The sequence below is a fragment of the Fusarium oxysporum genome, chromosome XII (genome assembly GCF_013085055.1).
Source record: "Fusarium oxysporum Fo47 chromosome XII, complete sequence".
NCBI lineage: Eukaryota > Fungi > Ascomycota > Sordariomycetes > Hypocreales > Nectriaceae > Fusarium > Fusarium oxysporum.
In genome coordinates this window covers 2,164,901-2,191,989 of record NC_072851.1, presented here as the reverse complement: position 1 = coordinate 2,191,989, position 27,089 = coordinate 2,164,901, and the positions used below count along the sequence as shown (strand labels likewise).

General features: G+C 45.5%; 10 protein-coding genes across 10 annotated transcripts; 5 read left to right on the top strand and 5 right to left on the bottom strand.

Moving 5' to 3' along the window:
* Nucleotides 1–436: 436 nt before the first annotated feature.
* Nucleotides 437–2,020, bottom strand: FOBCDRAFT_246277 (pyridoxal phosphate-dependent transferase; the record flags this gene model as incomplete). The annotated part of the gene is made up of 3 exons (XM_031194173.2): nt 437–949; nt 1,001–1,122; nt 1,171–2,020. 3 exons carry the CDS (start codon nt 2,018–2,020, stop codon nt 437–439), a joined length of 1,485 nt encoding a protein of 494 aa, XP_031030794.2.
* A 2,293-nt stretch (nt 2,021–4,313) lies between these two features.
* FOBCDRAFT_287409 (S-adenosyl-L-methionine-dependent methyltransferase) lies at nt 4,314–5,106 on the top strand (the record flags this gene model as incomplete). The annotated part of the gene is made up of 2 exons (XM_031194172.3): nt 4,314–4,835; nt 4,904–5,106. Exons 1-2 carry the CDS (start codon nt 4,352–4,354, stop codon nt 5,104–5,106), a joined length of 687 nt encoding a protein of 228 aa, XP_031030793.2. The 5' UTR covers nt 4,314–4,351.
* Nucleotides 5,107–6,184: 1,078 nt separating this feature from the next.
* On the bottom strand, nt 6,185–7,910 carry FOBCDRAFT_193894 (pyridoxal phosphate-dependent transferase; the record flags this gene model as incomplete). Its single annotated transcript, XM_031194171.2, has 7 exons — nt 6,185–6,494; nt 6,541–6,705; nt 6,764–7,041; nt 7,092–7,119; nt 7,174–7,586; nt 7,639–7,705; nt 7,756–7,910. 7 exons carry the CDS (start codon nt 7,908–7,910, stop codon nt 6,185–6,187), a joined length of 1,416 nt encoding a protein of 471 aa, XP_031030792.2.
* A 340-nt stretch (nt 7,911–8,250) lies between these two features.
* On the top strand, nt 8,251–10,969 carry FOBCDRAFT_254777 (uncharacterized protein; the record flags this gene model as incomplete). The annotated part of the gene is made up of 7 exons (XM_059611148.1): nt 8,251–8,414; nt 8,486–9,220; nt 9,333–9,399; nt 9,453–9,639; nt 9,692–9,875; nt 9,929–10,087; nt 10,143–10,969. The coding sequence occupies 7 exons, from the start codon at nt 8,251–8,253 to the stop codon at nt 10,762–10,764; spliced, it is 2,118 nt and encodes a 705-aa protein (XP_059466463.1). The 3' UTR covers nt 10,765–10,969.
* On the top strand, nt 10,951–13,026 carry FOBCDRAFT_254776 (major facilitator superfamily domain-containing protein). The gene is made up of 5 exons (XM_059611147.1): nt 10,951–11,421; nt 11,474–12,499; nt 12,579–12,615; nt 12,699–12,768; nt 12,827–13,026. Exons 1-5 carry the CDS (start codon nt 11,183–11,185, stop codon nt 12,982–12,984), a joined length of 1,530 nt encoding a protein of 509 aa, XP_059468244.1. The 5' UTR covers nt 10,951–11,182; the 3' UTR covers nt 12,985–13,026.
* Nucleotides 13,027–14,289: 1,263 nt separating this feature from the next.
* FOBCDRAFT_193890 (fungal-specific transcription factor domain-containing protein) lies at nt 14,290–16,797 on the top strand (the record flags this gene model as incomplete). Its single annotated transcript, XM_059608763.1, has 5 exons — nt 14,290–14,354; nt 14,425–14,439; nt 14,709–15,653; nt 15,710–16,568; nt 16,744–16,797. The coding sequence occupies 5 exons, from the start codon at nt 14,290–14,292 to the stop codon at nt 16,795–16,797; spliced, it is 1,938 nt and encodes a 645-aa protein (XP_059468243.1).
* Nucleotides 16,798–17,375: 578 nt separating this feature from the next.
* FOBCDRAFT_234761 (uncharacterized protein) lies at nt 17,376–18,619 on the bottom strand. Its single transcript, XM_054707931.2, has one exon. The coding sequence runs from the start codon at nt 18,582–18,584 to the stop codon at nt 17,382–17,384; it is 1,203 nt and encodes a 400-aa protein (XP_054563906.2). The 5' UTR covers nt 18,585–18,619; the 3' UTR covers nt 17,376–17,381.
* A 586-nt stretch (nt 18,620–19,205) lies between these two features.
* Nucleotides 19,206–20,114, top strand: FOBCDRAFT_246271 (uncharacterized protein; the record flags this gene model as incomplete). The annotated part of the gene is made up of 3 exons (XM_059610751.1): nt 19,206–19,401; nt 19,459–19,905; nt 19,954–20,114. 3 exons carry the CDS (start codon nt 19,206–19,208, stop codon nt 20,112–20,114), a joined length of 804 nt encoding a protein of 267 aa, XP_059466462.1.
* An 889-nt stretch (nt 20,115–21,003) lies between these two features.
* FOBCDRAFT_246270 (uncharacterized protein) lies at nt 21,004–22,979 on the bottom strand (the record flags this gene model as incomplete). The annotated part of the gene is made up of 3 exons (XM_031194157.3): nt 21,004–21,073; nt 21,204–22,810; nt 22,911–22,979. The coding sequence occupies 3 exons, from the start codon at nt 22,977–22,979 to the stop codon at nt 21,004–21,006; spliced, it is 1,746 nt and encodes a 581-aa protein (XP_031030778.3).
* A 518-nt stretch (nt 22,980–23,497) lies between these two features.
* FOBCDRAFT_266221 (bacterial alpha-L-rhamnosidase-domain-containing protein) lies at nt 23,498–26,234 on the bottom strand (the record flags this gene model as incomplete). The annotated part of the gene is made up of 2 exons (XM_031194156.2): nt 23,498–24,403; nt 24,456–26,234. 2 exons carry the CDS (start codon nt 26,232–26,234, stop codon nt 23,498–23,500), a joined length of 2,685 nt encoding a protein of 894 aa, XP_031030777.2.
* Between the last annotated feature and the right edge of the window lie 855 nt (nt 26,235–27,089).

Genomic DNA, 27,089 nt, shown 5'->3' with positions numbered 1-27,089 from the left:
GGAGAGCCGCCGGTCAATCGATCAGGATTAACTTTCAATCAACCGCATGTCCGTATGCTGATGACACTACCAGCTTTCATGATGATCGAAATGTTCTTAATTGGGACTATACTCCGACTCTCGGGACTTGAAGTTGCTTTTGGATTAGACATCAACATAGTCGTTGACGTCAATAGCCTCAGAGCTTACCAGCGAGTCAAGTGAGACTAGCTACGTTTTATTCCGTGGTTCCTGGTCTGGAGACTGGCACAGGCGACTTGCCAGGTAATGCAGTATAACACCATAGGTCCATATTGAAAGCTGTGTGATATCAACGTCCAAAACTGTGTTGAATTTTCAGGCTAAATTCCAACATTGAATGCCGCTACCTATACTCGAACAGCAGTCATTTTTGGCAGTGCAAGGTGAAAAATGATACGTTCTCACTTATGATATCCTAATTGATCACTCCGTTCAAAACGGAGGTAATCACTTCAAAATCCTTGGATACATCAACTTTCCAATGCGACACTGCTATTCTCACCGCTTTTGTACCCTTCCAAACCGTCCCGCTCACATAAATCTGTCTAGAACTATTGATCATATCAACAAGAGTCTCATTGATTGTCTTGTTCTTAGCTCGGAATAAGACAATCATGAAAATCTCTTCTAGAGAGGCATCTGCATCAGGAAGCAGCTCATAGTGTTCAGATTCTTGAATAAACTGGGCGACTCGGCGCGAGAGTTGGACCATATTGGAGAGCAGGGTGGCAAATCCAGGTCTCCCTTCACTAAGAAGAACTGCATAAACCGGCAAGGCACGGAATCGTCGAGAATTTTCCAGGCCAATGTTCAGAGGTGATGGAATTTTAGCTCCAGATGTAGACGCTAGGTATGCGGCGTTTAGGTTGACAAAGACCGAATGTAAAGTAGAAGCAGACTTGGTAAAGAACATTCCACAGTCGTATGGCTGATCAAGCATTAGCGTCTACGGTATGCGACTACAAGCATGTGAACCTACTACATTCAGAATCTTGTGGCCATCAACTGTGATACTGTCGGCCAGTTCAACACCTTCAATCCTGCTTTTAATGAGATCATATTCCCTTTCAGATCCCATCGCGCGAGCGAAGATACCAAACGCTTACAAACAAGTTAGCCGCTGCAATTCATAAGGGGCTGGGAACATACCGCCATCGACATGAATCCACGATCCGAAACGGTCGGCCAGCTCTCTCACTCTCTTCATCTCCTCGATTCCACTTACACTATAGCGACCAGTATTCACTTCTCCAGCACTCAACACAATGATGCTGAGGGTGCCTGTTTGCTGCAGGCTCTCTTCCAAGGCGTCGAGGTCTAGTCTCCAGGGCTCATCTCTGCTACGCCTCAGTGATTTGACGGAAGCTCGCCCCAGTCCAACCACACTGGCAGCTTTGCTCAGAGAACTGTGCCCAGCACTTGTCAACAACTGAATGTCTTTGACGCCTGCTTGGAAGCACGCTGCCAAGAGGCCCAGATCTCCAACACTGGCTTCCTGTAACTTGTTTGCCAGAACTGCTTCTCTTCCGCATGCCAAGCCGAGAATGTTGCTAGCGGTCGCCCCAGTAGTAAACGTCCTTCCTGTCCAGTCTTCGGCATTCCCGAGTCTCAACAAAGATATCAGCATCCGTAGAGCGGAATCTTCAACTGTTGTGGATATTGTTTGGTCAGGTAAGTGTACCTGAACATTCTGATCCAAGCGAGACACGACATTGTCTGCCCATTCGGCTATAGGTAGTGTCCCACCTGTAACGAAACCATAATAACGAGACGACAGAGCCTGGCCACTCAGAGCTGGGACTATGTCCTTTGTTACATGCTCTAGGACAGATTTTTGCGACGACCCAGATAAATAATCCGATAGAGCCTCATCTGGAAGGCTAGTTTCGGCTGCTCGAAGGCATTCCAAAGGAGGGAGTGTTGGCGTGATATGGTCGTTTGGCTGATTACGGCGCAACAGCCGTGCTTGCTGTTTGTCAAAATCGAATAGGTCAACCATCATGTAGCGGTCAGTCAATGGTCTGAGATGTTGAGGAGAAGCAAGGCATCATGGGGACACCAAAGACGGTGGCACTTTATAAAGACAACAATGAACAAAATGACTCATCTATGCCACGAGGGATATTGCCTGTCCAGTGGACTTTGTTTGACGATGTTCCATCTGCGTATCAGGGAGTCGGTCTTTTAGCGTTAAAAACATGACTTGATTGGCCAGAGGCCTGTCATGTTCAACTTCAAAGGCAACAGTTTGCGAGGTGGAGTTCTATAGTGTAAGTGCTAACCCTATTTTATGCTAGCCACGTAGAGCCCGCAATTCGGGTAAGGGTTGTGTGGGTTTTATTTTCAAAATCGCTGTTATTCTTAATAGTTCGAGAAATAATTAACTAACTGGAAAGTAAGAGGAAGACACTATGTTATCTTGAGTATTATAATAAAATCTCTTTATTTGCTAACTCTTTTCCTATAGCCTATCTTTAAGCCTAGAAGCCTAAACTTAGAGTTATGAATGACCTACCATGCCTAGATAAATTATATAATATTGTATTAAACTAATAGTCTTATATAATTAAAATAAGTTATATAACTCTATAAATGGTTTAGCTTAGAAAAGTCTTAATTTAGAAAGATATTAATTATATAATTAAAAGAAGTTATAATATTGAAAATTATTAGAAAAAAATTCATTAATAAAATAAATATTTAAAATAAAAGCTTAATTATATAAAAGCTTAAAACTATAGACTATTAAGTAAAACTAAGTAATAAGTTACTTTTAAGTAATTTCTTACTACCTGTTCTAATAATTTTCCTAATGAGCTTCTTACTAAATGCCCCTATGAGACGCGCCAGAGGGAAAATAGTGCTAGTGTGTGAAAAAGGACATCTAGTAATAAAATAATATGTGATGAATTCGTCAAGTAGGCACCAGGCCCTTAGATTATTATTATATTTTAAATTGCTTAGGAACAGGCAAGAGGAAAAGTGCCACTAAAGAATTTAATATAAGTAGTATAAATAATATTAGAAACTCACTTATGTATTACAACTAATGGAGTGATATCTAAACCTATACTTTCTCGGAGCCATGGTACTTTTATTACTAATAGGCTTGCTTCAACTCTTTATCAAAAAGTCCTGTTATGTTTTCGGCGAGGCGAGTCACGATCAAAGAAGTGGGCAGCCTGATAAAAACCCAAGCTGGCCAGTTTCTCAGCTGGAGATGTTACGGTTCTTAGACCCGAAATTGGCTAGCTGTCACCGCATATGTAATACAACCTGGAGACATCTGCCGGCTGCAACAATGTCCAAACAACAAGTGGCTTTCGTCAAGTTATCGGCACGAGCAGTAAGCGGTGCTTCTGTTGAAGCATTCGATTTCTGTCATCGCGTATATTTAAGGTTGCCTTGGACAGTAACTTCATTTAATTCCTGGCCTAGCCTTCGAGCATCCGGAATTTGACACCGAGGATCTTTTGGTTGCTAATCATTTACGCAGAGCTCTCGGACACATTTCACCAACTCAAAGGCATGGCGTTCATGTGCACTAAAGCTGGGAATGACGGCTTCTAACTGCAACGCTGCTGCAGTCGAGACTGATCCACCGCTGACGTGAACTTAGACAGTCGCGATGTAGATATTAGCGAGATCGCAGATCTTTTCCCCTCCATGATGCCACCTACCAAGTAGGGATCGAGCTGGATGACGGCTAGCACCTGCTTCTCTAGTAGTTAGCGCTATTTCTCAGCTTCTACGGTAGTATCCTGGAGGCCAACAGCATTGGGGCTGCTTGGCAGAGTTTTGTTCCTCCCGGCAAAGCAAGTTCCAGTTCCAAATCAAAACATAGGTTACGCAAACTAGAAAAACATAGACATTCAAATCTATATTACACTTTACCCCTTCTCTTCCTTTTTTCTTTTTCTTTTTCTTTTTCCAATCACCGTCTTTAAGCCTACCGCCTACTACTAACTCGATGGTGCCATTTTTGAACTTTACCCTACCGGAAATGGTGCGTTAGTGAGCTGTGGGGAAGCTTGAAAACAGGAAGGAGATTGCGATCTTATCAATGGTCGTAAGTGGAGACTCGAGTAATTTTCCCTCTTCTTATTGGGTGGGGAAATGTCCGAGCTTGTGGCCCATATCTTGTCTTGCGATGTCGAATACGTGCTCAGTGGATATCGTCCAGTCACCAGTTATTACGGAGGGCAGCATGACTCTGACATGTCATATGATCAGGCATATAAAGGCTCACTCCGTGGACCTGTCTCCTCCTTTATTCCTCATCCAAAGTATTCCAATTACGTACGATAATCAGTCCATCTCCACACACGCCATGTCCGATCAAGACAGGATCGAGCAGGCTTTGGCCTCCGTCGTTGCAGCCCCAGCAACTCTACAACTCCTGCGAGAGCTGCACAGCGAAGCGCTGGCTGAGCCCGCCTACGTTAGTACAGACAGTCAACCAGCATCTGCTGCTCTGGACCGATTCGTTGCGCTAGAGCCTGAGAAGTGCGCTATAGTGTACCTTCTATTGAGAGCTTCCGGGGCTACCAACATTGTGGAAGCGGGTACTTCATTCGGTGTCAGCACCATCTACCTTGCCCTTGCGGCAAAACAGAACGCCTTGCTTAAGAATGTCAGTGCGAAGGTAATCGCAACCGAGAATGAATCTACGAAAGCTATCCGGGCCCAGGAAAATTGGAAAAGATCTGATTCAAGCGATGATGTAAGCGGTTGCATTGATCTTCGTGAAGGCGATCTCAAGGAGACATTGAAAACTGATCTCCCTGAACCCATTGATTTTCTTCTTTTGGACAGTAAGTGGTTGGGGTCTTACACGAACCCACGTTTTTCACCTATGATGTACTAACATGCTGGCTTACAGTCTGGTCGGCATTGGCTCTTCCCACCCTCCAGGTCGTTCAGCCTCGGCTGAAGAAGGGTGCTATGATTGTTGCAGATAACATTATATCCAGCGCAGCAGGATATACGGACCTCGTGGATTATCTGTCAGACAAGAACAACGGGTTTCGTACTACAACTGCGCCTTATGATGGCGGCCTTCTCATCGCCGTGTACACGGGATAAGTTTGGAGACAGACTCTAATGAGAGCCGTAAGATGTCAAGCCCGGGGGCTATAACCTCTCCCCAACTGGCTCGAGCCAACAAAAACTAGCTTGAATCTGCATGGCATGCCTCTCGCCTACCGGATGTACCGAACATCCGGCGCAGAAGGGCCCAGCATCTTGCACTCCGAAAATAAATCACGCTACAAATTCAAAGACCAAGAAAGTATACAGAACTTATGTTTACTTATATTCTCAGACTATGGTTCTTGTATACTGAGATAACCTTTGCATGCTCGCCCACTGTGTGTTGAAAACGTGGCCGATTCGTCTGTCTCTCCTCACCCATTAGAGCCAATATCAATCAGCCTCTGGAATGACTGCTAGCTGTCCCATCTCGCACAAGTCTCATTGAGCAGGTTATATCAAACAAGCTTGGTGATCTCTCTCTTTCGCTGAACAAATTGAAGATCCAACCCTCCTGTAGTATGGTGTAGATGCAAACCAGAGGTCAATCCTTGCCAATATGAACTTTGGAACGAACAAAAGCTGCAGCATCTGATAGAAAACACTAAGATAGAATAGTGTCCGTTATCAGCTTGCAACAAAAATTTAAAACCAAGAGTACTTGGAGTTGGTCACTACAGAGTGGCTACCTCCGTCCTTTAAAGCCTGCCTGCCTGCCCCTTCTCTTTCAACATTGAGAGGTTTCCAATACTGCCATCACGATCTGGTTCAACATTCTCGATAACCTTTGAAGGCAAAAGGACGTAGGCCTTACCTTACTAGTTCCGTTCGATTCTCGCACGATGGGTCACGTCGAGGTAACGCTCCTTTGCTTCCGCTGCAGGATGCTCTATTGGAGCGAAATGGGATATCCGCCGATGTCAAGCGGCAAGGGCACCTAGGGACTACATTTGTCCAGATGGCTGGTGCACGGAAAGTTCGCGCCAAGAAGTTGTGCATTAGCACTCATGTGTGACTTGCGTCAACAACTACAACAGGAGACGGGGCCTCAAGGAGTAAGAAGGTCTTAATTCTTGAACCCACCAGTATATCGTTAGTTGTTTGGAATAAACAGATGTAAATGCAAAGATTCTTAAATTGACTCCTCTCGATTTTTGACCTCCTGTAATGACCTCCATAAGCGATCTAAACCCTCTTTTAGTGCATCCTTGCCCACGGTAAAAGTGAGTCTAAACCAGCCATACTCTTCTGCCATGTACACATGCCCTGCCGCAACCATAACACCATTTTTCTGACATTTATCCACGATCTTGATTTCCTGTTCTTTATATGTTTCTATGTAAGATGAACTCACACTCGATGAGTTCATGTCAACTTCCCGTGGCGACCTTTGAGGTATAAGCAAATGACGCAGATCTATCCAGATAAAAAGTCCGGCATTTCTTCACTCTATTAGCTCACATTCAAGACAGCTTTTGCGCTACTTACGAGTCATAGAACCGAATGCCATGACGGCGAAAAAAGGATGTTGCGATCTTATGATTCTCAACCATGAGACCCAGTTTCCTTTCCATGAACGTTCGGAGCCATTGTCGATCCTTGAGCATAGCAGCCCACATGTCTTGAATAATATGTGGCGACCATGAAAATATGCTATATTCAGGATGCATTAGAATTGTTAATCAGGTCGACATAGGTAGGATATACGAACCTGATACTTGAGAGTGCGCCCATTATTCCTTGGTTCTGAGTACATACAAAGCCTAGACGCAAGCCATTGGCGCAGAAATCCTTACTTGCACCATAAAGCACGTGGTGTCGGGTTTTGTCGATGACACCATCAAGATCAAGCGATAACGTGGACACGAAGGGCACAGCGTCGGGAATGGCGGGGTTGGGGAAAACTGATTTTGCGTAAATCTCATCGGAAATCAGATGCAACCCGTGTTCGCCGCATATTGAGGCAAATACTTCCAAAGTCTCAGGTGGCTGTGGATGCTGTCAAAGATGGTTCAAATAGAGTGGGATAGGAGGCTCACATAGCATCTACCTAGAGGGTTGTGAGGGCTGTCACTGCATCAGTATTTATGAAGTCATATTTCCGAGTAGTTGTTGACCCACTGAGATACCAAGAGGGCCCGAGCCCGGCTACCATCAAGTCTCGCTTTGTGAAGAGCAATTTCTATTGCCCGCCTATTCACCTCAGGGTCGAACAGATCGTCAAGGGTTGAGTAGCCCTTGACTCCCGTATACGATACTCCAATAACTCGAACATTGCTGCGATTGAAGACATCAACGTTGAACCCATTGTAAAGTGGTAGTGGAATCAGGATGGCGTCCCCTTCGTCACAAATTGCCCAGATCAACGCATCAATCGCACTAGCTAGACCCGGAGTGATGAAGATATTATCGACCCCAATCGGTTCGCGAGGGTTAAATTCGTCCGTCCAAAAAGAGGCTGCTGCGCGACGAAGACGATGGGATCCTCGAGGACCAGTGCTGTAAGTCAAGTGATTGACTGGAAGAACATTGACCTATAATCATCAGTATGAAGATCTCAGTCTCACAGTTGCGTCAAGGCACAACCTGTTGCTTGATAAATCTTCCAACCTCATCATGCATTAAGCTGTTCTCTGCCAAGCGAAGGATAATACTGAATTTGTCAACCACCCAAAATGATAATCAAGAATGCATCTCACTCACGTCCCTTCGGGATTGGTAGGTGACCATGGATTTCCCATGGACTTTTCCCGTGGACCCCAGACGTCACGATAAAGCAGCCCTTGAGCGCCTCTTGTGGATAACTGGTACTCTGCCGCAGTTGTTGCTATGGAGGCAGCATCTTCGACCGCGCCCATGATGACTTGGTTTGAAATCCAATCACTTGGTGGTATGGCCGGGATGCCAGGTTTGACGACTAAACGATGAGCTTTTATTCCTTTGAAAACCTGCATCCGATGGACCCTAAGTATCGACTAAGTTTCCAGCCGATCAACCCCATTTTCGTTAGCGGCTGCGTCTAAGAAACCGAGGTATCTCGCCTCGGCAATACATCGGCTACGTTCCTCCATATTACCCCATATTACTCAGCTCATCAATGTTGGCTAAAAACAAGAACCTCGCCTTCTTCATCGGCTAGTCTACAACTAACTTCGCCGTGTTGGGTCTCCACGTTAGGAATGCGCAATGTTATCCGGCATGAGCCAGCAAACCGATGCTACACCCGTCATTCGCCGAAGTCGTATTGCCTGCAAGGCTTGCCACCAGAGGCGGGTCAAGTGCGATGCTGCTGATGGAATACCTTGTATGCATTGCCGTACACGAAATACAACTTGCGAACTGATCGAATCGAGAAGGGGAAGGTCTGTACTCCATATCTGGTTACATTGACTCCGGTAATCTCGTGCAAGTATACTGATTGGCTTGTCAATAGATACATTCGGCAGAAACCCAGCAAACCACACCATAGGCCCATGCGTAATCGTTCAGGTCCAGTGGCGAACCCTTCTGATGACTCAGTATCTTTGCCCGACACCACAATACATGTTTCTAGCCTCGAGGAGAACTCTGCGACTCAGGTGCCTCTTGTGACTGTAACCGAGTCGGTTCCTGCACAAGACGCGCCAGACAAGCGGTCATGTCCATCAGACAACTCACTGACCCTGTCGTCAATTATTCAGATGGTTCGCCGCGCCAAAGAGAGCGGTTCTGGAAATTTTCATATTAATGAACAAGAATCCATACCTTTAGTGGATAAAGTGAGTCTTCAATCAGAGCCAGATCTGGGCGGGCCTCTTTCTTTGCAAGATGCTCTGATTATGCCTGATCCGCGAGTCAGTGACCAGCTAATCGTGTCCTTCTTCACAAATTTCCATCCTGCATATCCCGTGATTGATAGAATGTCATTCATAGATCTGTATAAGCAAGGTCATGCCTCTCCTCTGCTCTTACATGTCATCTACATGACTGCCCTTACCTGTGGTCCTGAAAGTCTTTTCCAATTGGCTGGGCACTATGATCGCACTTCTGCCAGGAAGGCACACTACCTTTGTGCAAAGACCTTATATGATGCCGGTCATGAGAAGGATGCAACACACCTTACCGCAGCGCTGCATTTGCTCAGCTTCTGGTGGCTTGGGCCTAGCGATCAAAAGGACTCGTGGTATTGGCATGGATGTGCCGTAACTTTGGCTCAGTCTCTAGGGATGCATCGCTCGTACGTGATACCATCCATAGATCTTGCTTTACGAATCACGGAAACTAAGATGACCTGTTCACAGCTTAGCCCAACGTGGCATGAGTCCACGTCTGACGTCTATCTGGAAACGGGTATGGTGGTCAATATACGTGAGTCCGTTCCCTCACATTACCTCCTCCGGAGCTCGTAGCTAATTCGATAGGTCCGTGACCGGCATTCTGCTGCAGCATTAGGTCGGCCTTGTCGTATTCGAGACGAGGATTGTGATATCGAACCGCTGAACGAAAGCGATCTTCATGTTGATTCTGTTCATGAAGGGGAGCTACTGCCCTTACAAGAACCCTACCATGTAGCCTATTTCCTCGAAATCACGAGATTGTCGGTAATACGTAAGTTCCAGTCGTCACTGGATTACCTTTGGCTCATATTCACACTGCATAGTTGGCAATATTGTCATTGGAGAATTTAGCCCGCATCGACCAGCGCTGGAGAAGTTCGACGCCACTTCATCCCTAAATAAGCTTCGGAGTTGGCGTTCCGAATTGCCGCAGATGTTGGTTAATGAGTTTTCTGGCAGACCTACTGGCGCATCATTCTGGGCGAGTATGCTAGATGTTTCCTACCAGTTAAGATATCCACTCTACACCAATTACATAGGTGTTATTAACAAAGGCCCAGAAACGCTCTTATTCTCCTGTTTCGACCTAAAGCCGCGGAATGTCAGACATTCCCGGAGGAAGAACGACAGCTACAGGCTCGAAAGGCGGCCGACACCATCACACGCACCGCTGAAGACCTTCTCGCTGCCGAGATGATGCATTTTGCGCAACTTCACCTGTAAGCTTGACCTGATCACCCGCAGCTTGAAATGGTCTTAAAATATATCATCTAGTGTGCCGTCGCTATTCAGCGCCCTGTCTATCCATACTCTCGCCATCAGCCAAAAGAACGCAATACATCGGCAATTGGCAGAGAATAAATCACGACAATGCATATTGGCATTAACCGAGTTAGCCAAAATCTGGCCAGTGGGCATGTGGGTGGTAAAATCGTTCTCGAATCTCCTGAGGCGATTGCTCAGCCGAGGATCTCTATCGAGTCAAGAACCGCAGCCATACATACCATCTGGAGATGGGCCGGAAAATGGTGATAACTCAGCGCCCCACTCCCAGCCGAACATTGCACTTGGCGAGCCTTTGCTTGCCGTTGAACCTCACACGGAGCCTGGCCCTAGGACACCAATTCCAGAGCGCGACGTCTCCAACACAACAGACGAATTTCTTCTCGGCAGCTTATCAAGTGGCGCTCCAACAGCTCAATTCTTTCAGCCTCATGCTTATCCTGACTACTTCTTAGGAACTATGGACCAATCCGAGTATGATTCTGCCTGGTATGACAGCCTTGAAAACATGCTTGATGTGGAGCTGTTACAAAAAGAACTTGGTATGGGCTCCTCAGGTGGTTCCCTGAGCCTCGGTTCTCATAAAGTGGGCACAGATGGAGAGCACCATTGAATTCCGAGGGAACTGTTCAAGGCCTTGACCAACATACTGTTTTATGATTCTGTGGGCTGGCAGGCCTGACGAGTGTGTCAATTGCTACGCGAAAGCACCTGAGCCAGGTCCGAGCATGTTTGCGTTATGCCAATAACCTCGGCTTCTTGGTCACCAGCTTGCCACCATGCCAGAAATCATTGGCAGGACGCATGGTCTCAGGGTGATCTTGCCATAAAACGTAACCAAACGGCCGGATCTGTCTTCTCTTACAACCTGTAGCTTTTTCTTATCGATCACTTATTGTTCCTGGCTATTTCAAAGTCGAAGCTGTGCATACTAGTCAATCCTTTACAGCTGAAACTCATCCGTCCGAAATCGACGAATCGAATTCCGCGTACTCCTTCTACTATCTTCCAACGGACAACACTGCTTCAAAATGACGTCCAAACTTGACGGGTTGAGTTTCCAAGATAGCAGGACTCCGAATCATTGGAGCGAAATTCCACTACATGACCAACTTCCCCAGGCTGCAAACCAAGATGCTGTCTTGGACACATTTGACGAGACGTTCAGGGTTGAGTTTGAAGGCGACCATGATCCCTTTTCTCCAAGGAACATGCCGCTCCTCAACAAGTGGTTGATCGTGATGGTCGTATGTACAGCAACTATATGTGTGTTAGTAAAGCTTAAGCCCATTGAAGTCAAAGAGGCAATCTTACTCTTCAAGAACCTGCACCAGTTCAATCTACACGACTACATACACCCAACTCGAGCGCGACTTTTCCGCAACGAGGATATCATCTGTTCTCGGTCTTTCTACGTTCGTGCTGGGCATAGCTTTCGGGCCCCTGCTTACTGGCCCATTGAGTGAGCATTACGGACGAAGGTTAATCTACCTTGTCTCGTGGTCTATGTTTGTAATTTGGACCATTCCATCAGCTCTTGCGCAAAATATGCTCACTCTCATCATCACTCGCTTCTTCAACGGGTTCTTCGGGAGTGCCTTTCTCTCCGTTGCCGGTGGCACGGTTGGGGATATCTTCTCAAGGGACCAATTGCAAAGACCAATGGTCTTAGTGTCATTGGCGCCCTTCATAGGTCCCTCAATTGGTCCTCTGCTGGGTGGATTTATCAACTCGTATCTTCATTGGAGATGGACCTACTACCTCATCCTTGTATGGGCTACTATATTGCTCATTGGTGTTGCTTTCGTTCCAGAGACATTTCATCCCATTGTCTTGAGGATCAAGGCTCGAAAGCTTAGAAGCGAAACAGGTGACGATCGCTATTGGGTATCGTGCGGGCAAATGAACAAGACGAGGTGGAAAACCGTTGCACTTACGCTGATGCGTCCGTTTCAACTATTTTTTCTCGAACCAATGTGCTTGTGTTTGAATCTTTACTCGGCCACCTTGTTGGGAATTCTATATCTCTTCTTTGGAACTCTGCCTCAGATATTTCGGACAAACCATGGCATGAATCTCTGGCAAAGTGGCCTTACCTTCCTCGGTATTATTGCTGGCATGATTGTCGCAGCAGCGACCAACCCGGTCTGGATCCGCATTCGGTTCTGGCTGCTGGACAAGCACAAAGGAACGCGGGCATACGGACACAGTCATCCTGAATATCAATTACCACCCGCCATTGCCGGTGGCGCCTTGATACCCATAGGTCTTTTTTGGTTTGCATGGACTACGCAAGGAAATGTCCATTGGCTAGTACCAGTTATGGGTTCCTCGCTATTTGGTTGTGGGTTAGTGTCTGCTCGTTCGGCTCTTCTTTTCTGTGTCTTATTTTAGTGATGAGATAGGGCTTGCTGACTTTGTAGAAAGCGTTATATTAGTCTTCAACGGGATATTTACATTTCTGGTATGTCACAGTCACTTACGCCCTTAGATGTCCAAAAGGCCCTCAGAACCACTCTCCTCAAAGTATTAACACAATGCTCACAGGTAGAGGCGTATAGCAATTATGCTGCTTCAGCGCTTGCATCGAATAGTTTTGCAAGAGCCTCTATCGCAGGTGTGTGTTTTCTGGTTCCTACCTTGCTATAGTTCTCAACTTTAACGCAATTTATCAGCTGCATTCCCTCTGATACAGCTCCCGATGTATGACAAATTAGGCTATCATTGGGGTACGAGTGTGCTGGCGTTCATGACAGTTGCCATGATGCCTTTTCCCTGGCTTTTCTTCAAGTACGGTAAGAGTCTACGAAGGAAAAGTCGGTTTGCATCATGATGAGTCGAGGACATGTCAAGGCTTCGTGAAAACCTTGTTAGCTATGGTATGTTTATGACATGGGGTTGGCGGACAATTGATTCTGAAGTGTTTCTAGATTCAATGTTTGGCAGTTTATATATGACTATGAACTTGTATAGGAGATCTGCACTCCATACCGAGATGATGGCACGGACAGTACGAGCAAAGACGAGTTAGCGCTTTTACTGACTATAGTGAAACGAACAATCATATTCAACTACACCTTACTTGCGCTTTAGTGAGGCCCAACGCCCCGAGAGCCCCTACGAGCATGGCTCAAAGTAGAAAGTGGCTTATTTCTGCTATTAGGTCAATTGGATGGTTAAGTGTACAAATATCTCGGACCTTCAGCTCCTCACTGTAACTGTAATGGCGGAGGGCCCTTATTTGGCACTGTCCTCCTCAGATAGGCTAGACCACAAGGGTGACTCCCGGCTGTTCCCCGGTCTCTGGTTCATGACGCGTTCTACTTCATGGTGCGGTCAACACATCAGTTAAGGAGATAACACAATCAAGACCAATGCATCTAATTTGGCAGAAGAGGGTTGTCAAATAATGGAAGCAGAAAGATGCCAATTTAGACTTTTAGCTTTAAAACAGTCAATACTAGAACTTGCCCAATTTCCGTAAATAAAGGTCTAGCATTCTAGGCTCTTAACTATCTCAGTCTCTGCCTAGAGGTCTAGGGCGCGAATTCGGGGAAGTGGGGATAAATTAATAGTGCGAGGTAAGTGTAACTATACCTTCCGGTAACTACATTTATACGTTCACAACTAGTAGCTGTATAACATGTATCCAGTGCTTGAGTAACCATATGCTCGACCTGTGGGGCTATCTTATTTTTTCAAGGGTTATTGTTGGAGAGGAAGCTACAAGTGCTCAATAGGGTATCGAGACTAGCATGTATTAGAATTCCTCCCAGTATAACTGCTTCTCAAGCTCTATCGTATCTGAGGTAACTCTTATTTCTCCCTCCTTTACTTTATGAAATAAATGCCAAAGTCATTACGGCTCGTTGGTTTAAGTGAAAGGGGCTTTATCTTTATCATCAATGGACTACTTTCTCCCTTATAAATCCTTGCTTAATATGCCTTCTTAAAATTAAAAGAGCTTTTAGGATAAAACTTTAGATAGCAGAAGGGCCACTATTAAATTGCCTTTTAAATGGTTTTATATATCTCCCCCTCCTATACTCCCGATTTCGCTTAGTCAACCGACCCCGCACGCGGGAACAACCTTTTATTATTTTTCGGACAATGCAACTGGATCTTCGTAACCTTCACAATGACTTCAACACACGACAGGGCGCCCTCCGACTCGCCATCTAATCGAGTTCCAGGTCAAGTATGGTATGTTGCCACCGCTCATCGCAATTTATAACCACTTTTTGGATGTCTTATGCTAACACGAGTTGGATAGTGACCGTTGTCGACGGTATGTCCTATATTACAGAATGCAACCATCGCTCCCCACTAATACATGCCTTAGAAGGAAGATTCGATGTCATGGCCAAGAACATGATGTAAGTAATATGCATCTTCCCCCTGTATAAGTGTTGCTGATCCCTTCTTGTAGTGTTCTCCATGTCTCCAAGCCAATGTTGTCTGTGTTACAACTGCTAAGCTGAAGAGAAACAGGAAGCGTAAAAGGCAAGACGTCCATTTCCGCCATGTTAGATTAGATCGATTCCTAACCTATTATAGTTTCTACGAGGCTGAAGGCATTGAGCAGCGCCGTGAAACACCACCAGATGTTTTCCAATATGCCACAGACACCGGCTATATACAGAATGCAGCACTCGCAATATCTCCAACGAATGCCAGAACTCCCCGGCCGCTTCCCTTTCAGCCGGCTGCTCAAGGAACAATACTCCCTACTGCGCTCAGCTCATCTGGCCATCAAACGAGCACCACCCAGGTGAACGAGCCGGTGATTGGTCATATGGGCCGTCTTGTGGCGGATGATCGACAAGCACCTATGTTTGGCGGTTCAACTACAGGCGTCCACTTCATAAGTCAAGCTGAACAGCAGCTTCAACTTCTCCACATGCATAAGGATGCACTTCCCAGCTGTGCATATGGCCTATACCTACATAGTCCTTGGAAAGCTTCAGTCCACAGTTCTGCGTCGCCAGTGGTGGATATTATCGCTCAACTTCCTCCGAACACAATTGAGATTGTGGAAGCAACTATAGACAGATGGACGCCATTGTATCCTATTGTTCACAAGTCATCGACAATTGATGCCATCCATGGGCTACTGAGCTCGTATCAAAGTCGAGGCTATGATGTTGTTATCCTTTACCAAACACTTGCTCTACTTGCATTAGGAATGATTGGCCAGAAAGAAGATTGTATACAGCAGCACAATCACTTCTTGTGTGCCTCTGAACCCTTTTACATGATTTCCACTACTTTGTTGGAAAGAGTTATTGGCCAGCCATGTTTGCAAAGCTTGCAGGGTCTAGTAATCACACAGATATATGTTCAGCTGTCAGGGCGCTATTCCACAGCATCCCACATATCTGGTCTAGCTACTCGACTGGCTCAGAATTTGGGATTGCATCGACATTCTGATCGATTCAAGTTTGACCCCCTCGAGACGGAACTGAGAAGGCGGGCATGGTGGTGCCAGTATTCCTTAGATGCGTATGCCAGTATCTCAAAACTTTGCCCTGTTGCGTTGTTACTAACTCCTTCCCCAGGTTCTCAAGCGCTTATCATGGAATGCCCCGTCTGATTCGTGATCAAGATGTTGATACCGATTTCCCGACAAGTGTCGATCATAACCTCTTGTCTCGCACTCATGTCGAATTCCCTTTACCGGGTGAGCGATCACAAGTGGATACAGCCATTAGTCTGTTCAAGCTTGCTCGCATTATTGGCCGTACTCTCGAAGACCTCTACACTACAACTCGGCGCCGAGGAGGCGTTACTAAGATTGCACGTCTACAAGCTGAGCTTAACATGTGGGAGCGGGTTGTTCTTGAACCTGAGCTTGAATCTGAGCCGGCCACGTCGATGACTACCAAGTCTCTAGAGGCCACGTTTCTGAGAGTTGCACACTGCGTTGCTACAATTCACATACATCGCCCGGCTTTGTCGTTTACAACTGCAGACCCCCAATTCGTTTCATCTCTCAAAGCATGCGGGCAGGCTTCTGCTAAACTTGTTGAGTTATTGTCTTCTAGTCTACGCACGCTGGGAACAAATCATGCCACAGGTCAAGTCATGATGAGCGACTGGTCAGAGACTTTGCTTGTCACACTTCTCTATCCCAATGGAATACACATGTTGTGGCAAGCAGGGCTAACAATCCTCTTCACGGGCTGGAAAGGGTATCCTGTAACAGTCGATCAAGACGAGAATCTGATTCAAATATGTATTGCAACTCTGAGGGAGTTTCATAGGCATACAGATGATGTTGGGAACCATATTGGCCAATGTGCTGATATTTTGGAGCTACTTTGCAAGAAGGTCTTCTCTGAGTTGGAAACACTGCCTAATCTTGAGCAGCTTCAGTGGAATATTTGGGATTGGCCAATAGCATCAGCGCTGGAGCTTGTGAATACTCTTGATATAATACCCTTGGATTTAAACTTGAATCTATATCAATGAATATAAGATTTTTTAAAAAAGGACTTTATTTTATTTATTTATATTTCATATCAGTCCATCATTGCACGAGTGTCTCTGTCTTTCCCTCTTTGCCAGCTTTGATACATACTTTGTCTAGTAGCCATGTCTATGGGACTGGAAGCTCAAAACTACCCTGTACTACGGGGATCCTTGAATTTGGCCGCTGAGTGCCTGGTGGCTCCAGACGTAATCCATCAGCGACAAACCTTAAATCGAATGGATCATTAACGTGGCTGTAAGATGGAACCACCTCAATCTCAGCTACTGTCTCTGTAAGTTCATGAATATCATCTTGACCTCCAACGAAGGTGGTGCCTCGGTTAGCGAAGAGGATAATTTGATTCTTTTCCTTATGAGACTCAGGTTCAGCTCTACCAGACAAGACTTGCTGCAGGAGTGCACTCGGAATCATGCGACTATATTCATCGGCCGGAAGAATACACACCCGACCAGGCTAATGCTCTACTCCTGCGTTATTAGCGGTCTTTATGTATAGTGATGGCAAGTCTCCCAGTGACTACGGGGCAGAATCTAAAATGGGTTATGAGGATCTTTGCTAATGTCGGAGTTAAAAGAGTTTACTGTTGACTCCGGTTAATCAATTGCCTGTAAAGCAATTTCAAGCTTCATTCAAGCCTCAGATTAAGATCTTGACGTCAACAACGTACGTCCCATCGTGGGGCCGATCAGGCCGCAATGAGACAAAAACATAATTATCAAATCAACTGAGATGTAGCTTTAAGGCTTGAGTCCAAAGCTTTCAAGGAGACCATCCCCAACCCAGTGACAACAGTCATCTATTCCCTTCGTAAGCGCCATTATTATAACCCCAAGTTCGTCCATATCTTCTGGTTTCGCAGTGGCCATATCAGACTCCCAGTGAGCGAAGCGTATAGGCAATGTATGACATTTAGCAACAGCCGACTCCCACTCAAATCTCGAAGTAGCGCACCAAAGAGCCCTTTGACCGAAAAATGATAACGCCGGAAACTCATGGTGAGCATCGTCCCAGCCATTCCTGAGAAACGAATACAACCCATGCAGGCAGTATCCTGTTATGACAGTGCGTCTCAAGCTCTCAGCAAGACTCCAAGTTTCCCAGGCATCAGCACCTGGTGTCCTCAGTTGACTGCTCATGATTTGTGTCGAGTCTTCAACACTTTTCATGCGCTGTTGTAAGCGCCGAATACCGTTGACGAAGAAGGTCTCCACATTCTCAGCATTTGCTCTTTGCCGGATATCTCCATCCAGTAAGCGAATTATTTGCAGTAGAATGAATGCCTGAACCGAAGACAATAAATCGATGTCAGAGTCGGCTAGTTGTGTGACATCAATCAACTCATCAGCATATTGCTGAATAGTACTATAGACCAGCTGTTGATTCGTCTCAGACTTTCTCTCATAAAGAGCACAAATGGCCAATATTCTTGTAAGTGGCTTGGGGAGATACTTTTCGACTACTCTTCTATGAATGAATGGAACCTGACCGTGAAGAACCAACTGCTTGGGGTATGACTTGAACTGCTCAATGGTGTATACAATACGACCTTGGTATTTTTCGCCTGCCAAAACACTCCTCTCAGCCGTGTCATGCGGATTCAATAAGTCGGGCACCAAGAAGTCATTGAGATTTGTCATTGCTTCCTGCCAGTCCAAGTCGTAGTCTGGGAAAGGCGGCAAGGCGAGGTTATCAGCATCGAAGGTTATATCAGGTGCAATACTCGCATTTTGTGACTCTGTTTGAGATTCGTTCACCGTGATTCTTGCGGTTGCTTGAGGAAGGGCTTTTGAGTTTTGCGCTAGGGTTCGTCGTGTAGAGGGAGATGGATATAGGCATTCGAGTGATCGGACACGACAACGATAACATTTTGGAACGGCCATGTCGCATCGTCTTTTTGACTTGATGCATGCAGCGCATGCTTGGCGATAAGGAGGTGGCATGGAAAATAAAAATAGGCGCTGTCTTCCAACTAGAGTCACTGCTTACGATGATGAGGGGAAGTTTGTGTGAGGGGATCTGGAGTTCCGCACTTCAGGACTCTCTAATTGGTCCCGCTCATTTTTGGCTTCCGCTGCTTAATTGGTGGGTCTTCCGCAAGCTTCTCTTCCACTCCCACCAGCCAATTAATAAATTGATATGATCGTAACTTTCGAAGCCGTACACAATTCAAGTTTATACATAACCTTATTGATATCTTTGCATGAGGACAAGAATTGTCCTTCAGAGGCTATCTATACATAATTAAAATATTTATTAATGAGAAAGACAGTAGCTTGACCCAACTTTACTAAGTATGATACGATCTTGTCAGGTGATCAAGATAAAGGCGGAAGCATAACTGGCGGAAGTAAGCTCCGCAGAGGCATGAGGTAATCACTCTCGTCTTTTTGCTAGTCATCACATTAGAAATCAATAATTTCTAATTACTAGGTGATTTGGTTTAGCCATCTAGATCTCTGGGTATAAATATGTACTGGTGCTTCTGTTGCCGATCTCCTGTCAGACATTTCTATATCACATCCCCAACCATCACATATCTGACATTCAATATCAATATAGCCATGGCTACTTTCAAGCTAGACTTTGTTCCAACATATCACCATGACACCTACGATAGGATTTCTGAAACGAATCCCGACCTATCCTGCGAGGGAAAAGTCGTCTTTGTTACAGGCGGAGGTCGAGGAATAGGTCGTGAAATCGCAAAGGCCTTCACCGTCGCTGGCGCCAAAGGCATATTTATTATTGGAAGGACTGGTACAGAGTTACTCAGTGCTGAAAAGGAGATCAAAAATCTCTCTACTGGCACGGCAGTATCAGTTCATCATGCTGAAGCCGATATCACAGATAGAGAGGCTGTTGCATCTGCTTTTAAGCAGGCCATTGCAGCATTCGGCCACATTGATATCCTCATCCAGAACGCAGGATATCTAGATGCCCATCGCTCCCTGCTGGACTCTGATCTCGACGACTACTGGAAAACGTTTGAGATCAATGTCAAAGGAGGCCTACTTGTGACCCAGCAGTTCCTGAAGCAAAGTCAACCCGGTGACACGATCATCAATATTGGGTCTGGAGCTGGACATCTGCCCCCCATCCCGGGCTACTCTGCGTATTCTTCATCAAAGCTTGCATTCGCAAAGATGGTAGAATTTGTCCAGCAGGAGAACCCTCATCTTCGCGTTTTCAGCATCAATCCCGGTGCTATTGCCACGGAGATGCAGAAGAAGTCCGGTGATATCGCTACAGTGGACAACATTCGTAAGTTCACTATTTCCGGATTTTGAGTTCTCGGGCTAACATTTTTAGGGCTCCCGGCGTCGTACTGTGTCTGGCTGGCTACTTCGAAAGAGGCTGATTATCTGAAAGGCAGGTTTCTTTGGACCAATTGGGACGTCACAGAGCTGTTGCAGCGGAAGGATGAAATCAAGAAGCAGAATCTTTTGACTCATGGCCTTATTGGCCTGTAAGTGCCTTAGGCATCAGCGCAACACTATAGACATATAGTAATTTCAATTATATTTCTGCGCCGATCCCAGAGCTGCTATGTTATTAAACATATTAATAATTATAACCGTGTATATAGTTGCAGTACTTGCTAAAATTAACAGATAGGGAAGATAATATAAGAAATAATCTAATTTCAATCTAATGAGAATAAGATACAAAAATACAATATGTTTCACATAATATTACATTACTAAGTTACTAATAATTAGGATAATATTGAAGCATTTACTTCCTTCTTAGGTAAGTTATATAAAATTAGCCTAATATATATTTAATCTACATACTGCCCCTTATCTACTATTTACATTAAAGCCAGCAAACTTAGCTATCTTAGATAATATTAACCTTATTAGCCAAGGGCGATTCTATAAGGTCCTAATGCTAATAAATATTAACTTAAGAGAATAAGTAGATGCTATAGTGCACTATAGTAAGGTCCTTGTACTTAACTATTCCTTTTAACCTAGTCTACCTTATCAGATTGGGAAATACAAGTACAAAGCAGGTTAAATATAGTCAGCATCGATTAGATTAATTACAAGAGGGTTTCAAGACCAGCTAGATTACCCGATGACAGAGGCCCAGTATATATAACAGCTCCATAGCAGTCTATAGTAGCTAATATTACCAAAGATATAAGTTAGTATCTTAGAGGGAGGCAAAAGACAGCAATCCATAAGTTGCAAGTATTAGCAAATGCAATACATTAGGTGTAGTTTTAGCCTACTATAACTCCCTCTTCTATAGTGATATTATACTTTCAATATCTGACTATGCTAGAGCTATAGCAATATTCTTATTGCTCGCCCCCATTCACTGAAAGAGGGGCTCCTCTGCCGGGTTTTCTAATCATAAGTGAGTCATAACGCTTCTTACTGGCTGGTTTGTTCCATTAATGTAACCTGCGGAGCTAACTTTACTTTTCCGACGCAGAGTAATACTTTCTCTTGAGCGACTGTATACAATTTCTCGCTATATGGCCGCTTTCGCCGCATGTATAACAAAGCCCTTACCACATTGCGTCTCCAAGAAGGTGCCCAAGAGCTCACCGTCTCACCCCTTCAATTCCACTCTCATATTTAAACGGCAATTCGAATGTTGGTCCAAAGCTGCAAACATTGCTCAGATTTTCCGTCTCCCTTTCACGTTTTTGTCTTGTTTCGACCGACTCTAGAACCTCAGCGAGCTCCTCTCGAACTGTTTCCTCCTCACCTACCCCTTGGGAGTCATGTGCATCAGAATGCATCTCCTGCCGTGCCGATACTGTCTTTTCTTTGGGGAGTTCTTCATGCCTCTCTGTTGCCTGCTTTATCTTTGCCATCTCAAACGCCACAGCGGCATCAAGCCTCTCCTTAAAATCCTTTTCCTGCTGCTCTTCTCCAAGCATAGCAAAGTGGCTTCTACGGTAGACTCCGAGAGCACTCAACAACAAAGTGGTTATCTCCCATCCAAATAAAACTGGTAAGGCGTATCGTAGCTGCGGATTACAGCCCCTCGACCAGATGTGGGTAAGCACTTGATAAACTTCATGAGCCGGGAAGATATAGCCAACTCTGTAGAATGCCGGGTTGAGCTCAAATGGCAGTAACAAGGAGGTGACGTTTAATATGATCCAGGAGACGAGGGCCATGGGGACAAAAGGAGGCGGTAGCCAAATGGTAAAGACGTCAAGCGTGAGAAAGTTGACATGGGCAAAGAGCCATATGGTAGCCCAGGATAAGACGAACTGATTGCCGTTTACATCCCAGCCCGCTTTAAAAGCCCAGATAGCACCCACAACGCAGAGTGACCCAACGAACGTATAAATGAGGGAAAGAATAAGCCTGACCAAGATAATGCGGCGCGCCTTGACGCGGGTATACAGTTTGAAGTGTGCGTAGAGGCCGTTGATCGTACCAATATAGCAGAATTCTTCAATCATGATCATGATGATGACCACGGTGTTGTAGATTGCTCTTGATCCTTGAGATGTTGGCTGAATGTTTATAGATTGGAGCTTCCATGGTTCAGCCAGGACAGCCAGGGCGGTCTTGCCGGAGACAGAGTGAATATTACCTGTTCCATTCCCAGTACTATATTGCACCCTGGCGACTTCGGATAGAAGCTGAAGATTTGTCGAGATCGCGGAGTCTACAATGGGTGCATATACAGCCTCATTCCATATATACCCCATTACATCCGACTTGTTGTACCCCAAGGTTGTGCCATTCCCGTCCAATGCCTCTTGGAGCCGGTTTGAAGCTCCCTTGCTGACAAAGACGGCTCCCCAGTACCTTGTCTTGCAGACCGCTTCTAGTAGGTCTTTTTTGGTTGGGAAGTCGGAGGTTGGGCTTTCAGTCAAAGAGGGATAGTCTTTTCCGCGAAGAGATGAGTATGCACCCCGCACAGCCTGACCGATTGCACCCCCATCGTAGTCAACAAAGACGATTCGAAGATTATGCGTATGGCTCGTCTGCTGGTATAGGGAGCCCAGTATATAGCAAAAAAGACCAAGGAACAGCAATTGCAGGTAGAGAAAGTTACTGCCTGCCGCCTTGAGCAATGCAACCCTGGCTTTCCTTACGACCGAGTCGTTTCTTGGCAAGCGGTCAGTGAAAGCCTTGGGGTATAGCGACTCAATTGACGATAGCATTTCCCCTTGGCGGTAGTTTCTTCTCTGAATGATTTGCAATAGTGCCGTCGTTTTGTTGTCAGAAGATCAGTCGTTGAGCTTCAGAATAACACTCAACTTCTCAATTCTATATCATGTCATCTACAGTCATCTTTTGTAAGTGTCTGTCAGCACTAAGACTAAAAGGGACATCGTGGTTTAGTTGAGTAAGCATGCTGACAAAGGTGGGCTAGGCGAAGCCTGAACTTTATAATTACTTGATTTATCTTTCTATGAGTATTCTTCATTAGAAAGACTTATTATATCTGTAATATATATAATAAAAGTAAAAATAATATAAGAACTTATAAAATAGTTCTTAAGCTATTTAAGGATAAATTTAATTATTAAAAAAGACTATTCTAACTTATAAGTTAGGCAAGGAGGGTTAACTTATAAGTTAAAAGAGAGAGTAATTAATATATTTATCTAGTGAATATATTTATTAAGTACATTGTCCCTTTTTTAGTATTCTATTAATTTATTATTATTAAACTTTTAATTCTTTTTAATTAAATAAATAAACTTTCTTAAATAATAAGTTCTTATTAATAAGCTGAACTTGAACTTTCTCAGGATTTCTACATATTAGTCGGGTTTTATTAAGTTCTACGACATTGGGCTTATAAACAGCTTATCACAGTATTTCTATACACCATAGATAACTCAAGTCATAGCCATCAAGATCCTTTCTCATGCCTTCGGTGGCAGCGGCGAAACAGGCCACCCATACTCTCTTCTAAAGAGTGAACCAAAAGTCCACTCACCACAGCCAACCTCCTTTACCTCTTTCCTTTCCAAACCAGGAAGAATGATCTCGACAACAGTGTTTGGCGGAACCGTAGCTTTGATAGCAAATTCTTCTTGATCTCCGTCAACAACCCTCGTTTCCCACTCAAAAGAAATAGTGCCCTGAGGAGAAACATGCGACGCAGCAGCTCGAGAAAAGGTAGCGCCAATAGCGGGAGAGATACGAACTCGCCTCCATCCGGGCTCAAGTCTCTGTAGCCCGGCCACTCGTTCATACATGAATTTTGCTATCGCTCCAAAGGCATAGTGGTTAAATGAGGTCATTTCTCCCGGGTTTATAGAACCGTCAGGCAGCATGCTGTCCCACCTCTCCCAGACTGTGGTTGCACCCATAGTTACCGGGTATAGCCATGATGGGCAGCCTTTTTCGAGCAGCATCGCGTATGCAACTTGGACGTGGCCAGTAGATGCAAGGGCTTCGCAAAGGAATGGCGTGGCGGCAAATCCTGTGCCGACTTTGAACTCATTCTTGCGTACGAGCTCCACAAGGCGATCTCCAGCTCGTACCCGTTGCGCTGGGTCGAGGAGGTCAAGACAGATAGCAAGTGCGTATGCAGCTTGCGAATCTGAAGTAAGACGACCCCGAGGTGTGACATATTCTTGCTGGAACTCAACTCGTGTGGCCTGGTAGTCCTCCTTGAATATCTGTTGTTCATCCTTCCGTCCCAGCACGCCACATACTTTGCTCATGAGATCTAAACTTTGTAGCAAGAACATATTTGACACCATTTTGGCGTCCGTCGCGCCTTTCCATGGCTGATCTGGCGGAGCTGCGGGATCAAGCCAGTCCTATTCCAATATCAGCATTACTGACTTCCAGATATTTTGGTGGAGAACTTACCCCGAGTTGAAACGGTTTGGGATCCCATAGTCCAGACTTCATTCGAGGAAGCACCTTCATCCACTTCATCATACTGTCATACTGCTGGGTCAAGATGCTCTCATCTCCACTCTCCTGATAAAGAACCCATGGTGCTATGATCGTGACATCGTGCCAAATGGCGCATGGCACTCTTCTACACCAGATGGGATCTGGGAGAGTAGCATTCGGACTGACCATTGGGGGAACACCACCAAGAACATCTTGATCATATGCAAGATCAATTAGCCAATTCTTCAATATGCCAAAGCAGTCATAAATGAGACATGCTGTAGGGCCAAAGAGAGACAGATCTCCAGTCCAGCCCAGTCGTTCATCTCTCTGAGGACAATCAGTCGGTACCGAAAGAAAGTTACCTCTCATACCCCAAACGATATTCCGATACAGTTGATTCAGTAGCGGGTCTGAGCACGAGAAGTGACCAGCGGGTTTCATGTCCGTGTGACACACGACAGCGTCGATACAGGTTATATCGAAGGAGCCGGGCCAATTATCAATCTGAGCGTACCGAAATCCATGAAAAGTGAATCTTGGTTCCCAACATAGCGCTTTCTGTGAATCTTTTAGGGTGATCTCATCCTTCGCCTGGCATATCCTCAAGGGTCGAATACCAAGCTCTTCGTTCTCCATCACTTCAGCATGTTGAAGGATAATCTTGTGCCTATTGGATCCTTTGATGCCTGATAGACGTAAATATCCGACGAGATTTTGACCAAAGTCAAGGACTCTTTTCCCACTCGGTGTCGTGATCTCGTTGACAGGATTTATGGTTTCGATCCGACGCACTGGTTCTGCGAAGCCTGCCACAAGCTGTGTAGATTCAGGTGGGAATGTCAGCGTTTGTGCATTTGTCCAACCTTTCAGACTCTCTTCATCCGTCACCGATGACCAATTTGACACCTCCATCATCATGTCATACTTTTCCCCGTCATATATCTCCGCCAGGCGAGTTGGGCCTTGTATAACCTTCCATGAACCATCGCTCTCTATTCTGAAAGTTTGCCCATCAGCGTAAGTGACTTCCAACTGCGCAAGAAGAGCAGTGTGAGGACCCCATATGTTTCTGTGTCCGCCTTCAAACCCAATACGGCCACAGAACCATCCCTCTGCAACTCTAATTCCAATACAATTCGAACCGTTGACTAGGTGCGAAATAACATCATAAGTCTGATACTGGAGTCGCCCATCGTAGGATGTCCATCCCGGAGCGAGGAAATAATCGCCGACGCGTTGCCCATTGATCTCAGCTTCATAGACTCCTTGGGCGGTGATATAGAGTCGTGCTTTGACAGGCGAGTCGCGAAGAACAAATTGCCTGCGGAACAAGTCTTCAGGGCTAGCTTCTGTCGTTTCTGAAGCCCACGGGGCGGCGATGCGTTCGCAGGTCCAATCTGACCGATGCAATAGCCCTACTTCAAGATAGGCAGGCTCACTCCAGGGACTCTTTTCCTGCTGCTCGCCCCAGACTCGAACACGAATTGATACATGCTCACGAGACTGTAGAGGCTCTTTGAACGGCCATGGAGTCAGGATATTTTCCTGGGACTGTTGAATTGCAATCAATACGTCGTGGACCTCTTGGCTAGGACCATACTTGGTCAACTCGATCTCGTATCCATTTTGTGTGGCGCGAGTGTCGTGGTGCGCGATCTTCCAGGAGATTCGTGGCGTAGAGTTTTGAACTCCAAGAGTATTAGGACGGCGATAATGCTCGAAGCGTACATCAGTTACTGGCAGCATATTGAACAGGGTGTGAATGTCCTCAAACAAATTGGTGAGTTCCGAATACGAAACTGGTGCGTATAAGCTTTTTCGCTACAATTTATCCCGGGAGCGAATTGGTGGTGAAGCAGAAAAGTCTGACATTGACCTCCTTTCAATATGTCACCTTCACATCCATCTGCACCCATTATCCAGTATCGTCGGGAAACCCATCGTAAAACTCCACCTCTAAACTAGAGCGACCGTGATCACAAGTGAATTTTATGTACCCACTATAACTGATGATTGATCCATGGGGTACTGTGCACACGGGCCAATGAGGTCTCAAGCGGTACGCGGCTTCGCTTATAACCTCGGATACTCTCCCCCACACGTCATGCTGACTAGTTCACGGGCCTGTCTACCTTTTCAGATATTCCGACAGCATTTCCGACGTTGAATGTTTGTTGTCAGCTTGACTTAGCTCTCAATATGGTTCTGTCAACACCACACTGCCCCCTCATGTTTCCTGTTCCCCACGGGGATGAGGAAAATCTGGGGAAGCATCGCACTGCTAGGACCTGGAATTTACTCCAGGTTCAGCTTAGAGTACAATGATCCATGTCTTAGCGTTGTAGTGCTATCCCCGATTGTCTGCAAAAAGATGGAATATCATCTAAGACACTGATACCCATGTCTAGTTGTTTTAGTCTTCAACCTGCTTCGATGTCGGGGAAAATGCTCAAACACACCAATTATTAAGATCCTCGTCGGTGGCCTAAGGACTTTGTTCGGTTAGACTACTCCCACAATTACCCCCCCAATATCGAAGCATATCGTCGCCCACTGTAGATGCACATGAAGAATACTCGTAACTCAGATATTATCCGAGGA